The 16,728-nt window shown below is 37.5% G+C and overlaps 1 protein-coding gene across 5 annotated transcripts in view; it reads right to left on the bottom strand.

The window, feature by feature from the left end:
• ERC1 (ELKS/RAB6-interacting/CAST family member 1) overlaps positions 1-16,728 on the bottom strand; it is a 296,218-nt gene that overhangs the window by 28,370 nt on the left and 251,120 nt on the right. For all 5 annotated transcript variants that reach the window (XM_075159301.1, XM_075159329.1, XM_075159320.1 and 2 more), the window contains one exon: positions 6,433-6,534. In XM_075159301.1, coding sequence (XP_075015402.1) covers positions 6,433-6,534 — 102 coding nt within the window. The remainder of the gene's footprint in view (positions 1-6,432; positions 6,535-16,728) is intronic.

The raw sequence follows: 16,728 nt of genomic DNA, 5'->3' as shown, positions 1-16,728 counted from the left end.
GAACCTAAAAGAAGTGTGACAGTAGGACGAGCAGCTCTCTACATGCTGCAAGCATAAAATGTGTCTCATGTGAAGAGATCACATTTTTGCAGTGAATTAATGCCTGTGTAATCATTTGAAAATGGAACTCATAATGAATAAGATATTTACTTTACTAAAAGAAATCAGTATATTAATCCAAGCACCAAATAACGTAGGAAAAAATAAAAATTCTCCTCAAACTTCCCAAAGTATAGATAGTTTTAGTTCTGTAGTGATCTCAATGAAAAGTTCATGGGGTCTGACAGCTGTGGCAAAGGTTAAATTAAGTCCCAAGATGTCCTGCCCTGTCTCCCTCAATGTCATTATTTCTATCCCTCTTACTCTACCATCATAGTAGTCACAGTTCTTCAGGCTACGACCTGTTGCCTGTCACCCACTTCTGCCACTTTCCTCTAGGTGTCCACTTGTTGTGCATTTCCATTTATCTGTAAGGTGGAAATAAATAAAATCCCCCTCCAAAACAAGCAAAAAGAAAATTGTGAATGCTCATCCTGGGCATTCCTAGGGGTGAGACAAAATTGCTCAGCAGACACAAGTTAGAAACACATGGCTTACAACCTTGAGCATTGAGATGGTTTTTGCATACATCTACTAGTATCAACTTCTCTGTGAGATTTAGCTGTTTCTATCACTTTTACTTTAATCCTTTTAATACCTTTGTCCTAATAAATAGAATACAGAAATGTCATTCAAGCTCCATTACCCTTTAATAATCACAAATGGCTGTTGAGAATGAGTCTGCTTTCAGAAACAATATATTCATTAAAGATGTTCTTTAGAATACTATGAGCTCTTGATTAAAAACTATAGTTAAAAAATTCAGACTGAATTCATTAAACATTCTTCATAACGATGACTTTCCCTCTATTTCAGTTCTTAGGTTTAGATGATTCTTGTTTACAGAAAAACTCTTGGCAAAGTCAAATTACAACATTACATTTGGTACACAACGCATAAATGTAATCTGATGATGCTGCAAATTATAATTTATACTGTTTTTGACAAGGAGTCTATGAAATTTACTTCAATTGACTGTTTTTCAGTTCTTAAAAAGGATTCAAATATTCTCCTGTTATGACTTACGCCCACAGACATCACCCCTGAAATCTGAAGAGATATGTTAAATTATGCTAGTGTCTTCAGCAGTCAACTTGCAATACTTACTGCTTCTGCATTAAAATTTGTCAAAATCAAGTAGTAAAGAAAAATGCCACTGATAAGAGGCTTTTCGTCTTGCAATATTTTTACAGTAATAGGAACTTGTCAATATTTTCATCATCTTGAAAAATCCCCATTTTATGCATTCCAGTTCAATGCTAGCTCTTTGACCATTCCACTGTTACTCTAATAAGCATAAAATTCATTTTCAGATTTTGTTCCTGAATTCAAGCACAGCAAGACCAAATGGTTTGCGCCTTAGCAGGCATATCCATGACTTCAGGATTTGTTGGCAATTGTTAATAGAAAATGCTTCCACAGAATGAGTTCAAAAAGCTTGCCTAGTGACAGCATATACTAGGCTCCAACTCCTACTGCAAGCCAGAGCCGTGGAAGATGGGAAGAAAAATGCTCTACTACAGCATGCACACTTAAAAACGCACATACAGTATATATAAATTACATACCACGATAAATCTCTCAGTTCTCAGAGTTTCAGTTTTGCTCTTCCTCTGTTCTTGCCCTTAGCACTTTTATTCTGTCCTTGCTTTTCCCTGTGTCCTTTAGTTTGATTGTCTTTCAGCCTTCCAACAGTTTTTTGTGATCCTATGCCCACTACACCCATTCAACAAAAGCAGTCCTCCTCATTTCTCATGGGCAGGGGTAACACAAGCAGATCTCTGAACCACACCCACACTTTCTCACATCGAAGGTAGCATGGCTGTGCTTCACAAGAAAACTAGATGAACTGAGCAGCTTGGGAAGTTTATGTGTGGAAGCTTTGCTTCTTCTTCCCCCTATATAGCACATACGCGGTACAAATTTACAAGAAGATAGACGGCATACACACATATCCTTTTGTATGTATTAGATATCATGAAGTTAAATTCATATTATTTTTTATAAAAGTGAATAATAACTAATTAAGCCATTGGCCAGACCATTTTAGCATTTGAGAAAGATGAAAGGGCAGCCTCATGAGAAAGCACATTGGAATACGCTTGGATATAGAGGAGGATAGAGCTCCATCTGTAGAATAAAAGGAGTCATAAGAAATTCAGACAGCAAGGAAACGAGCCTAGAGAAAAAGGCTAGGCGAGACTATTTCAGGATGAAAGATGGTATTTACATTGAACTGTAAACTGAAATGTAAACTACCATTCTCTGAAACTACAGGAAGGGTGCATATGTTTAGAAACAGTGCTCCATTTCAGGGGAGCTGTATCTGATAATGCTGTCATGTACAGAACTGGCATAATTAAATATTAAATTCAGTCAATTCCAGAATGCTGGAGGGGAAAAGCCTTAAACTCAAAACATAAAAATAAAATAATGTACTTTGCTATTGTACATATTTTCATGGTCTCCATTTTATCTTCAGTATTTACCAGAGGTGATTACATCCTCAGACCGAAAGGAACTTTAAAAAACAAAGTTATCGCCAAGTCCTATGCTATTAGTCACTTTTTTGTCATTGTAATACATACATTTAATTTAACACATGCAGGTTAGGGACTCTGTGACTTACATCATCTTCGCTTTTACAAAGAGAATAAGGACTTTTTTTTTGAATGTACATAGAATATCATGGTAAAAACATGTACTTTGTTGGGAACAACTGGCTTGGGAGGCATCAACCACCTTTATACTTTCCCTGTTGATGCATGCAAGACAATCTTGAGGCTGACATGTTTCTCAGATGAAATGCATGTAAGGCAAGGATGCTGGCTGCCTCATTATTTTGACTAGAATATTCTGTAACATGCTTTCATGAGGAAAATGCCTCAAGTACAAAGTGGAGAGATATGCTGTATTTAATGTGAACCACCCATTAATTCACTAAACTAAGAGAAACCATACTCTTAGCACAGTTGCGTTCATGAACATATCAACGAATGGGAGAGGAAAAGAGAAAGATCTTTCTATCAGTGTTTTCTACACAACCTCCATGTTTGCTCTAGAATGAAAATCAGAATTACTCCTACCTTCATAATGAGCGTCGTCTTCCTTTTCATCATTTACTTACCTGATCTTTCCTGTTTAATTGCTGTGCTTCAGCAGATCTTTACAAGCATTATCTCTAAAACTTTTAACATCATATACTAACACACAACCATTGCAAGAGCAGTGATTCAAAAAGAATGTGAAATCAACAGCGAGTGTAAATTAATGAAGCACTTTATCAATTTTTCCACTAAAGAGATTTTCTCAGTTCAAACCCCAAGGCATGAAATTCAAGTTTGACACTGCCACAGTTGGATTAAATTTTTCAGATGGTTGACTTGAAAAGAGAGATCTGATCTATACAGTCAGATAGACATGTAAGTCTGCAGTTAATTGAGCAAGTGTGAAGAGATGAGAGAGTAGCTTATTCTTTCATGAATGTTTTACAAATATAATATAAAGTAATAATTTTCAGAAATGCAAGGGTCCAAAATTTCCACAGAAATTTTCAGAAGAGTTTTCTTTCAAATAATTGATATGGAAAAATCAAATTCTGAGAAAAACTGCGAAGAAACTCATGTGAAATATTTTTTCTTAAAAGGATAAGTGAAGAAAGAAAAAGTTTTATATACATTTTTAAAATATTGTCATCACATCTCAATCCTTTAAAATACTTTAAATACTTCAAATAAATTTATTCTGCTTTAAAACTGATACTACAAGACATAAATGAATCCTATGTACTGTGGCCTAATAATCAATATTTGATTTTTGTAGCTCTGTATCAAGGCTCCTGGTCAGTAAAGGATGTTTTCTTCTTTGCTAGAGAACAGGCGCAAGGAGAAGGGCTCTGTCCTGTCTAGTACCTTCTCTTCTGGAAATGGGGGTTGTTGTGGAGACAATTTGATGGCAGAAAAAAGAAAATTGTGGACGCAGACATAGAGAAACAAAATGTACTTTAAATGACAACAGCTACCAATTTCTCCCCCACCGTTTTGAGAGAACAAGGGAGATGGAAGGGAGAGGGGAAGGATAAGGGGATATTCCTCTTTGCCTTCAAATTTACAGAAAATTTATATTCCTAGTCCATATGAAGAATCATCTGTTCTGAGCTGATAAATATCTGTTACTAGTTAGGTCACCATGCATGGCAGCAATCTTGGCAGCAGATCTCAACATGCTTAAAACTTTCAGGAGGAACATTATCTTCAGGAGGAACATTATCTCTGAGCAAATTCTTTACTAACCAGAATCAAAAAAGCATACATATAATTGGCTACAGTGCAAACTGCTTTGAAAAAGAATCCGACTGAAAACATTTCCTCCATGAAGTCAATGATAAATGATATGAGAGGCATTTCCTGTTCTCTCGTACACATTAAGAGTTTTGCATAGAAACTCAATTACATGCCCTGGAAAGTTCTCCCCACAACATCATGAAACAATGACACGATGATTAGAAGAAGAAGATCACAAACTACACATGAACACACGAGAAACACCCTCATGCAGAGACTACGCAAGCAAGGGGGAAGGAGCACACCCAGGTTTCACAAAGCACACGGGAGCGAGATGTAAGAGTGACTGTCGGAAACTCTTCTATTGGCAAGAAAAGTTGATTCTCACCGTTCTGAACAAAATGGCTGAACTAAGAGCATCTGACTGGTTATGCCCAAATACCCTCCTCCTCATCCTAGCGGTGCAGAGGTGGCAATGGGAGAAAAGCCCCAGAGCAGCATGGGAATGAAATAAAGAGTTGGTTAGTATTTAAAGCACATATGTAAGTACAAATAGTAGTAAAAAGTGTTTAATTCCTTATGTAACATTCTGAGCCACTTTGAGGTACAGCTTGGTTTGCTTTCTTGCAGGCTTTCTCAGTTTTTAAAATGCCCCTACGTAAAGGGAAAGTGCAATCAGACCCTTCTCCTGCCCTCTCCTCCTTACTGCCCTCCCCTCTAAGGTCTTTGCAAGAACTTCCTTAAATGTTTAAATTTTATCTTTTCTTTACGTTTCATCTTTTCATTTCATCTGTGAATGCTATGCTGCATTCATTTGCAAGCATGTACTAAAGTTACATTCTGGCTTCATTTCACTATAGACTCACAGTGTAGAAACAACAGATATTCTAACATTTCCTCCAAATTAAGATTAAGCAAGCCATTTAATTGCAGTATTAACAATTGCACTCTCCCAAAGAAGGTAAGACCAACATTTTCCAAAAACATTGCAGAAAATTCAAGCTAGTCAATTTACAGTTCTTTATTTATCATCTGGCGGAGGGTATTAAAACAAGATGCAAAAGCAACTTGCTTCTGAAAAGAAGAAATTCTCTGCTTTGTATATACCCCTTATTGTCTTCTGATACAGACATGAAAAGAGATTTTTAAAGATCTATTTTTGCCAGATGAATGTGTAATTGTTTTTTGCCATTTTCCTCTTGTACCTTACTCATAATTTCTGCGTATCACTAGGTTGGTGCTTAGAGGCCTACATTGAGATGCCTTTCTTCAAATCTCAACAATTTCTAGATGAGCCAGAGGGCAAAGAGGAGTGCCAAACATTCCTTCACTTTGTCAAGGCAGTGATTAATGATCACTAATATTTTAATTAAACTAGAATGGATGAGATTACGACATGGGATATGCAATTATGTTGGCATTTTCTGTGTTACCCAAGGGATAGGTAATCTCTCCGATAGTTATCAAGCACACGGCTGTGCTTTGTAAATGACACAGGAGGCTCCTCACTGCCTTGGAGATGGTAAATTGATTTTCCTTCAGTTCACGGCCCATTGAGTTTGTGAGGGAGCAGTCTGTGCTCATTTGGCACAGAGGCCGGGATTTCCTCATGGGAAATGAAGGGAACTGCTCGTATGCAATCCATAGATCAGAAAGCTGATCCTGGAGCATGATTTCCTGCTACTGAAGACAAGAAACAGTCCCGTCCACTCCACACACTCAAGCAGTAAACCTGAGTTACAATATGCCAGGCAGGACTCCAGTCTTGCATTTTAAGAGAGTAACATTTCTTTCTTCCCTTTCATTGTCTGCCCCCCTCTTCTCCACCCACATAATAACAGCTTGGTACCGGGAACTGTTTGTTCACATTTCAGGAGTTTTCAACAAAGACGACACAACAGCAACATCCATTTCTGGTTTATAACTGCACTCTGGAATGCTATTTTTGTTCCAAGGTACTGCAAGCATGTCAGGGAAAATTATATATGACTCAAATTAATCAGCCCCATAGTAAAAATTATTTTAAAAGTGAAAAAGAGAGACACATTACCTGGTCAGGGGAGGGCTTGTGGTTGGTTTGGTTGGAATGGGATGAGGATTTGAGGTGGTCATCCTCATAGTTGTCAGCCATCAGCTTCATACGGTTCTGCGTCTATTCAAAAAAAAAAAAGAAGAATCTTAGTCTACCTTCTAATGTGATCATAGGGACTAAAGGGAATATGGTATTTATGCTATCCTGTATATCCAAAATCCATGCATGGAAAAAAATAAGACACATGCATAAAACATTAGTCGGTATTACTGCAGAGAATTGGTAAAAACTGGGAGACACATTCCAACCACTTCACTTTGAGGCTAAATTAGTTTTTCAATTAAGTGGCTCATCTGACTTGTTCCTACTAAAACTTGTGCTGTACATGTGTGTACAAAGAAACTAATTTCTTCTTACAGACCCTTGGGATTAAGGTACAAACACCAATTTGGAGAAAAATTCAATGAAAACATCAGTTAGATGTCCCTAAGTCTGTTAAAAAAAAAAAAAAACAAACAAAAAAGAAATCAGTTTTTTAAAAAAGAGTAAACACATTGAATATAGATTGTTACTTAAGAAGTCCATCCAGTTTCAATATGCAAATCAGTTTTCAACTGATATACCAAAGAGTAGGAAAATTCTGAGACTGGTCAGAAAAATGTGAATTATAGAAAAGCCTTCCTGAGAGGAAATTAAAAAGTTAATAAATAAGTCTTTGGGAAGAAAAGGTGACATAATAAAGATTTATAAAATTAAAAACTCCATACAGTCAAGCAAAGAATTAACAAAATATGAGACAAGTTTCTTAGCTTTTCTTCAACTTCTCAGGAAATTTCAAGTTCCAGAGGATATATAATTTTTAAAAACACAAAATATAAAACAAATTGTGTAAGAATAAATGGAATACCTTACCTTAACACTACCATTACAGGTAAGCAATTGCAATGAACATTAAAATATACTACATGACTGTGTCTGCAAAGGATAGTGTTAGTGAGATAAAGCCCTTTTAACATAGTATCCTGAAATGAGGTCCCCAAGCACCTACAAACACACACACACAAACAATGAAAGAAATACACCTGGGCAAAATGTCCCACCTCCCCAGCAGGGCTTACAAAGACGGTTCAGGCAGCAATGACACTCTAGGAGTAGCCTAGAGGGGACTACGAAAGAGCTGGGTCTAGGGTCTTGCAAAGTGAACTGCCGTCCCTACGTCAGCTGCTTCACTTCAAGTTATCTGGGTGCCACTGTCATTGGGCACTCACACCTGGAGCAGACCCAAAATGGAGTGACGGTATTTCTCCTCCCAGCTCCTAAGGTAGACAAAGCCCCATTTTGAGTTTTGTGAAATCCTTGTATTCCAAAAAAATAAAAAAGCTAGCCAGACCTATGTTAGATATGATACACAGTAAATTATGTACAGCTAGACATATTAAATCATCAGAGATGCACTGAAGTTAAATGTCTTAAATGAAAGCTCAAAGCTCACGGTAAAAATGCCAGCTGTAACTGCATGGTTTCTTACTGAAAACTCTAGTTTTAATGAGCATCTCGAGGCTAGAGAATGCAGATTCTACTTGACTGTACTCAGATCATTATAGAGAAGGTCCAGGGTTTGAATCTGGATTTGATTTTATTTTGGATTAATTTAACAAAAGCGAATAGTAAATTGAGCTTAAGCAATAAGCAATTTAATCATACAAAATCTTTATATTGTTTATTCTGTTTTATCAAACAAGTTTTGAATTCCAAGTCTGACTCATCATTCATAAATCACTACTTGAAACATGCCACATTAATACTTAAACAACTAGTTTATTGTAAAGGCGCTTTCTCCATATTTATTACTTTATTATATTTAAGGTTGGCTCTTCAACAATTTCTTCTTTGAAACGAGAGCTACTGATTTTAAATGATTTCACATTTCTTTGGAAATTTTTGATTTTGATAATAAATGATAACTTCTTACATGATTTTCAGTGTGTATGTGGAAAAAATCTATTAAAAAGCAGTTTAGCAGAATGTTAGTAGAGCACATTAACTTTTCTGAGAGAAAAAGTAGATCTTCCCAGAGAAAGGCAGCATGTTTTATGATATTGCATGAAAAAACCTATGTTAGCGCTAACACAGGAAGAGAAGAATATAAAGATCTAAACATTTAAAGCACAGTATCCCTCACAGAAAATTCTGACGTGGAATTGAAGAGGTTGCGTACTTCTGTCACTTACTTCAAGTAGAATAACCTAATATTAATACTTGGCAGGAGGTATGAGAAGAGGCTGAGAGAATTGGGCTGGTTTAGCCTGAAAAAGAGGAGGCTTCTTTCATTACTTGATAGGAGGAAGCAGAGAAGATGAAGCCACACTATTCCTGGAGGGGATAGGACAAGAGACGACGGATGTAAATCAGAACACAGAATATTCTCGTTAGAGATCAGGAGAATTCATTTCATAATGAGGCTGATCAAACACCAGAACAGGCTGCCAAGAGGCTGCGGCATCTTCATCCTTGCAAATACTGAAAATGCGACTGGACAAGACCTTAAGCAAGCCGCTCTAGTTAGAGATGCTGTCAGCAGGTGGTTGGACGCAGAGGTCCACTCCAATCTAAAAAAATGCTGCAATTATTATTTGGGCTTTTCATCCTCAGATAATTTTATAGCTATCAAGGCTGGAGTTTTCAAAAGAAGAGGGACCTTAGTTCCAAAATTCCTCCTAATTGCTAATTATTATTTAGCTGCTTAGTTCCATTACAGCCCTCTGAACGTTTTAACTCAGAACAATCTCTGCAGCATCCTGATGATAACAATCATACAGGATCAGGTAACCTAGAAAGACATTTTCTATGTTCCCCCTTTAATCCAAGCTGACCGCCCACTGCTTCTGCTATTAATCTAAGAGTGCATGTTTGTGATATACAAGTCTTGGCAAGAAAACACCAAAATCAGTATTGTGATTTCACTACAGGAACACATATAATGTTGGAATTAGGCAAAAATCAAGAGAAGGAAGAAAAGAAGTTTATTTTCTGATAGATACCACTAAAAATTATTTTCCAACATTAAAATTCCAAGCAGTGTTGCAAATATGTAATACAATATAATATAATATAATAATATTTTTCTAATTCTCTATGTCAAACATGGAAATAAAAAGCTTCTGCTTAGGACTGGAATACTAACTGATGAACTTCTAACTGCAAATTTTTAAAATAACTGGAAATACATGAACTTAGTTTCTCTCCTATTGCTCCTCTCCAGAAAAAAATGTTCAAAAGGATGGAAATTTCTAGAGCATATGGCTGTTGCAATGATTTAAAAACAAACCATTTACTTTACTGTGGGGAACCACTCCAACATTCTGCAGTCCTGAACTGCTTTGTCATGGTGCTATTACACAATCCGCTCCCACCTTATGAGGTTATGGCTCAGATCCTAGGGCAAACATTTCTACATCACTGTGAAAAGTATGAACAACAAAGTGGTTTAACCACTGTGTCCTGTGAGAAAATAAATGAGCAGTGCAGACAAATCGGTTGTGTCGGGAGTGCTTTTGTCTAAAACCTCCAGAACTTGTAAGCAGAACTAGTGATGATAAGAACCGGACGTCAGACCCAAACTTTGCTTAAAAAATACCATGCGCCATTACAGGTACCTTCTTCATGCATGTGCAGATAAAATACTAGAACGAAAAAAAAAGGACAAAACTCCACAACTCAACAGATTTCTTGATTTTTTTCCAGAAGGTTTCTTTTTTTTTTTGACAGAACAGATTTTGTAACCTTATTCTTTCCCCTCCAATCATACACCCCGCCAAAAACCCCACACCTTGTCAAAGCTGTTAACAACGCTCTTTAGTCTCCCAATAATCACCGTGCAAAAGAACAGTCCCAAACCCTTTAGACTAGTGTCAATCCTCAAAATTACTAAAGACTCATCACAGACTCTCAAGCTCCTAACTGAAAGCCAGGAATGACTGTGGAGAACTTGCCACAAGAGGTCTGCAGACCAGAGTCTGGGAACCGCAAGTCCAAAGCATAACATTTGCAAGGGTATTGTATCTAAAAAAACCCCAACTTCCTCCGGTTATGTATTAGACTATACTCTAGTACTATCAGATCTTGCCCACCCTCCCTTTTTCCCTCCCCAGAACTTCTGCAATTGTCCTTTTGCCTCTCTGATACACTTATTCTTAATGCCCTTCTTGCTTCTCGTCATTATTTAACCTTGGCCTCTGCCCTATCCCTTGCTTCAGCAGGCAGTTACATGAAAAGAAAAAAGCACCAGGAGAAAATATGAGATAAACTCATTTTAATCATAAATGTGGTCAGCATCAGCACTTCTTTTAAACGTGCTCTCTTTTCTTTTGTTGTTTCGTAGTCCTGCAGGGATTTCACTATATTTTCCCCATGCTTTTTCTGGTTATCGTATAGTTTACTTCTGCCTGTATTCTACAATCACTAAATGTTTGGCTAAACAAGGAAATTACCATGGAGTAGATATTTCTAACGCAGCCAACACCTGAAAACTTTCATTCCAAACAGTACCTGTATAATATTTTAGCTGCCAAAACTGTAGCCATGTTTAAGAATCACTAAATTCCTCCTTCACGGATGTACTGCCTCAAAGCACACTCTCACCTGGAGGTTCCTAAGAGTAAGTTGTTTTATGTTCACTGCAGGCTACACTGGTAGCTTGTTCGTGCACCTCCACTCTAAAGACCAAATGAATAGATTTTATCACAGGTAAATTATTACATGAGAAAAAACAGAACTGATGCTGACCCACAAAGTGTAGGGGAAAGTCAGAGAGATATTCTGGAACATAGCTGGTAAAAGTTAGAGGAGTCCTGACCAGGTCTGACAAGATCTTTATAGTGGAATTCCACATATAAATTTGAAACCCTCAGATTTAACTACAGACATTGTTTATAATATATATTTTAGAGAATGTTTTTATTTGAAAGCTTGCACTAAGTTGTACATTATAATGAGAACACATACCTTTCTTAAGCATTTCTATAGGATAGCTAGTCTTCTGGTAACCATTACCCTGGCAAGTTTTTGAAACCAAATTTTATTTGTAGGAATAGCACATTTCTGTATCTCTAGACAAGACCTCTAATAAACAGCAGATACTAGCTCATAAGCTGTGCGTTCGCTATATTAATCCAGTCTGCTTCATACTTGCATTGCAGTAACTTACTCAAAGAGTTCGCATCAAATCTGTTTCTCCACCATGCAACACAGTGGAAACCATGACATCAGTGACTACTTTTGCATTTTTTGTAAAATATTTGAATAGGGTAATTTCTGGCTTTGCTGACCAGTCTAAACAAGCTTTATTAATCCTTTAATGTAGAGTTTAAAAAGCCCCACATTAAGTAAACATTAATATAATGACTGTACTTGTGACAAACGGATATGTGGTGGAGACTGTGTCAGTGAGTTAAAAGAGTCATCCCATTTCAATCTGAGTTGAATGTTTCACTGGAAGCACACACATGCAAATGGAACAGTTTAGAAACCTTTTCACCACTAATAACAGAAATATAATGGAGAAACTCAGGTGATTTTTTTTCCTAAGTCATGAGCCAAATTCAGTATCTCTGAAAATTATGTTCTTGCAAAGACTTTCAGGTAGTCCTTTTCCATTTGCTGAAAACACACAGTGAGCCATACTCCCTGTAAATATCCAACCAGCTCCCTGCTGGAATCTGGCTGTCAGAAACACAGAGAGAATAATCCCTCCCTGCCTGTGATGCTCTGCGTAACTACCTTGAGTACATCTATACCTACCTTGAATACACACCTACCTTGAATACGCACCTACCTTGAATACGCACCTACCTCGAGTGTACACCTACCTCGAGCACAGGGTCTCTGAAAGATTGTTTCAAGTCTTTAACTCTGTGCCCCCTTCCCATTCATGATATTTAATGATCCGGGAGACATTTTTCAAATTTGTAAAGAGATGGTACATGCTAAGTTGTCATTTTTGTTTGTAAGGTTTAAAAGACACATCATTAGTTAGGTTTGGCTTTTCTTTTGACTATGTTTAAGATTAGCAACTGAGATTCCTCTATTAGCAGCAAACACACACAAATTTCAGCTGTATACATATGAAAACCATTGCCGTTACTACAGTTCTGTACATCCTGGAGCTGCGTTTTTGTGAGCCCCACAAAGAGCACGTGCAGCTGCTGGCGTTTGTCAAAGCCTGCAGGATTTAACACAGATTCTACCTGAGATACCGTCTTCTGCATCGACTGTTGGCAATGTTACAACAATGTTACATTATAACGTGAAAAACTTTATCAGCCCACTTAATTTCTGTGTTTAATGATTCCATTTTTCCGTTCATCTCCCCACATGTGGTAATTACAGAGAAACTTCATTCTGGAGAATTCATATTCAAAAACCTTTGAACTAAACTAAAGGAGGCAGATCATTTAGGTATGGAGTTCCCTCCATACCTTGACATATGTAGATATATGTGGATGAATTTAAAAAACTAACTTTGAACTGAAATTTTCCCTGTACAGGAATGCGTCTCTTGGAGCTTTATTAGTTCCTTAGGAGATGAACAAATAAATAACTACGGGTTTGCCTCACGACAACGTTTATTGAAATGTATTGCTCTGAATCCTGTATAGAGAAAACTTGCGACACAAAAGACAACCCACATCAGATCTTGTGTTTGGGATTCCTTATTGTGTTATACCACATGAACATTATAGTATGTGTTCCTTTAGCTCTCTTGTACTCTCTTTAGAGATATGTCAAGCTGTGTTTAAGACTGACTGATCAGTGGTAATAGAACTTCTTTCACAAGAGCTAGAATCTCCCCAGTCCCAGATTTAAAAGGAAAATAAAAAAAAATTTTTTAAATCCTTCCTTCTCTCATAGCTAACTACTCGGAAGCAAACCAAGTATGTTAGTTCTTTGGCATCTTTCCCACTGCATGTAAGGGTCTTCGGCAGAAAGCTCAGTAAGGTGTGTTTTCCTGTATCTCAAAGATGTCTGAGCAAGGGCTGGACTCTGAGAACCTTTACCACCTCATTGTAAACCTAATTTATACTGACTGGGTGGCCTATGCATCAAAAAAACCTTTCAGGCAAGATCAAAAGGACAAATAGTATCCTGTGACAACAGCCTCAAAGAATCCTGGATCCCTTACATTACACAAAACCAAAACAATTGTTTACCGAAATTGATCTGAAGACAGCAACAGCAAGGAAAATGAGCTGCTGTTTTAATTCTTAAAATTAAATAAGAGAACTGCTTATATTCACCTTCCAGTAGTGAGCATATAAAACCTCCATATTCCAGGTTTAAAATAAGCAGGTAAGTAGTTTTTGTGTTATGAGCCTGCCCTATGGTGCAGTTTGTCAGGGCAAGTCTGATCTCAGTTCCACGCCATGGCAGAGAAGAGGGGCCTTACTGCAGAGTTTCCTGCCAGAGAATGTAAGATCAGTAGCCTTTGCTGCCACATGCCCTGAAAGCAGAAAAGACTAATTTATTTAAATTAGCTTAACAGCAACTGGTTTTTGCTAAATCACGCTGCTACATCCACTCTCCATCTATTGTGCCATCTTCATTACTTCTTTCATCAGTTAAGAACTGATTTCTTTTGCAGACAGCATGGCTATCCTTGAAGAGCATGGGAGTCCACTTTATTACCCATTTTATGCTGGCTAATGAAATCTGCGTGCTTTGGATTTGTATTCTACATCTTCTAAGCATGGCCTTCAACCCTATAATAATCTCTTTCTCCAGCCTGCCTCCCCCATGGTGTCTCCAGGCAAGAGTCAGCTGGGACCAGTGTGAAAGTGTATGTTCTGAATGGCCAGCCATATGTGTATGCTACAGCCAAACAAAATATATCACAGCTCAATTCTTCTTGCCTTTCCCTGTGTGGGAGCACTACTTCAGGCTTTTTTTGCCTCTACCCAGCTGTGGATGTTAATTAAGTTCCTATACGTTACACAATCTTTGAGACTTCTTTCCCTCTGTCAAATTTGGTTGACAATGGTCAATAAATTGAAAAGTTACTTGGTGGGAACTACAGCTCAGCTAAGCAGATGGATAGCACTGTCATTTAAACTCTTCTTTGGAGGACTCTAGGATAAAAGCTGGTCCAAACTAGCATGTTTTGTTGAAGTTGTAAGAGTTTGGATGTAGTCTCTCAATATATCCTTGCATTAGATGTTGCATAGAAGTGGAGTTTTCTGATACCGTGCTCCATGCCTTTCTTTAAGATTCTGGGAGGCTGAATGCTACAAATTCTCAAGTGAACAGCAGTAAGCCTCTTATGTTGAGTTCACGTGTCTGCTGAACGTTTAATATATACAGTTTATTCAGTCTCTTTAACCTACTTTGATACATACCACCAAGGACAACTCATTTGAACAAAAAAGTGAAATGCTACTTCTATAATAACGTGAAAGGAAGTAACAGTCTTTGTCATGGTCCTCATTACTTAAACTGTTGAAAACTCCTGATTGTACTTCTCCCCTTGCTCATTTTTCCTCTCTCACGGTGTGTTTGTGGGTCCAAGCTAAAAATTTCATCTTATATTTTATCAATTGAGAGAAAAACAAGGACAAAAAAGCAGCAAGAAAAACAAACTGAAATGTACTTCGGAGCATAAATACTCCCTAAAAAATTTGATAGGTTGGTGATACACGTGTTTTACAAAGCAAAACGTAAAAGATATCTCAGGTTATGCTAAGGTTGGAAATACATTCCAACATTATAACGATCCTGTGATTACTTTAAACTTGTACACTTTACGCACCAGATATAAGGTTAGTCTTACAAAAATCTATAAATATCTGAAGGCAAAACCCCTAAATTACCTACATCGTATCCCAAAGAACAGGCAAGTATTTCTGTCAAAAATAGAACAAGCTTTGTCTGACATAGTTGACGGCTCATCTTACTCTCATCTACCTTACTCTGTCCCTTTTTCCTTTGTTATTCTATTTGGTTCTCCTTTCCAAAAGAAATGCACTTGCATATGTTCGACTTCACACAGCTGCCTGTATAACACAACTGCCTTAGTCACTCTGCTTTTGTCTCTTAGTCTTTCTCCTAGTCTGAAATCAGAAAGTTTCTCAGTCTAGTGATACCTATGAAAACTGATTGGCAAAATCTCATCTAGGAATTTATATACAAGATGCATCCTACTGTAAAAATCTTAAAACCTAGTCATGATCCCCTGCTTCGACAAAATCATTTGTAGGCCATCTGCTCACATATATCTACATACACCTTTCCTAGTGGATGTAATTCGGAAGTTTTCAAATCTTTGTCTATTGTGACTGTGTCTTTACAGTAAGTATAGTAAAAGTATTCCTTTATCCAGGTATTTTTAGTTTTGGAAGGTGTATACCAGTGTTTTTACCACAGCTCTTTTAGCCTTACATATTTTTATTGTTATATCACTCACCACTTCAATTGCATTTGCCTGCAGCTTCAAAGAGTTGTTAATAGCAACCCCCCTCTATACACGCTGGTCTTAGCAAAAAAAATAGTTATGTACAGATACAAATTCCTAGATGCTAAAGTGATGTGAGCTGCTCAGTATCAACTCAGCACAGACTGTCTGTAACTGCCCAGAACCCAGCTCTAGGTGTATACACGAATGTGTCTGTGTCTACATGATATAAACAGTGTTGATAGCAACTTTTAAAAAAAAAAACACAACGAAACCTCAAGACTATTTATGCTTGTTCTGAAATTAATTTTGAAAGCTGTTGCGTAGAAAAGAAAAAGAAAACCAATATTATTCTTTTTCTGCCTCACTTTCATCTTTGAATCTAGGCAAAATCCTCCACAGTAACTGCTGGAGGGAAGAGTTGAAAGGGCATTTCCTTTGACAACCAACAGAGCTTTGCTACCCCAGGCTAAATTAAAGCTAAGAATTTTCTCTGTATGGCCAATTATTAGGGTTGACATCCACGTAGAAGAGCCCTGCCTCATAAGATCCATACAAACACACAGACATTACATTCCTGTCTGTCCACACCATCTGTGCGTGTGGTCTGCAGACACAGGATTCCTGTCCATCCACACTGTCCCTGTGTTTGGTCCACAGAGGCAGGATTCCTGCCCGAGCACACAGCAGTACATGTGCAGTACAGAGTTGGACAGATGATTCCTGTCCATTTGCCCCGCTCTTCCACGCAGTACACAAGCAAGGAGGATCACAATAAACCAACACTTTTTTTTTCCTTTTTCTTCCTGCAGAGGTTGATTTTTCCTATTAAGTCTGCATCAAAGCTTAGATAACAGTACTAGCTGGAAAGA

Source organism: Calonectris borealis, chromosome 1 (genome assembly GCF_964195595.1).
Source record: "Calonectris borealis chromosome 1, bCalBor7.hap1.2, whole genome shotgun sequence".
Classification (NCBI taxonomy): domain Eukaryota; kingdom Metazoa; phylum Chordata; class Aves; order Procellariiformes; family Procellariidae; genus Calonectris; species Calonectris borealis.
Note: the sequence above shows the minus strand (reverse complement) of the source record. Positions and strands in the feature narration are given on the sequence as shown.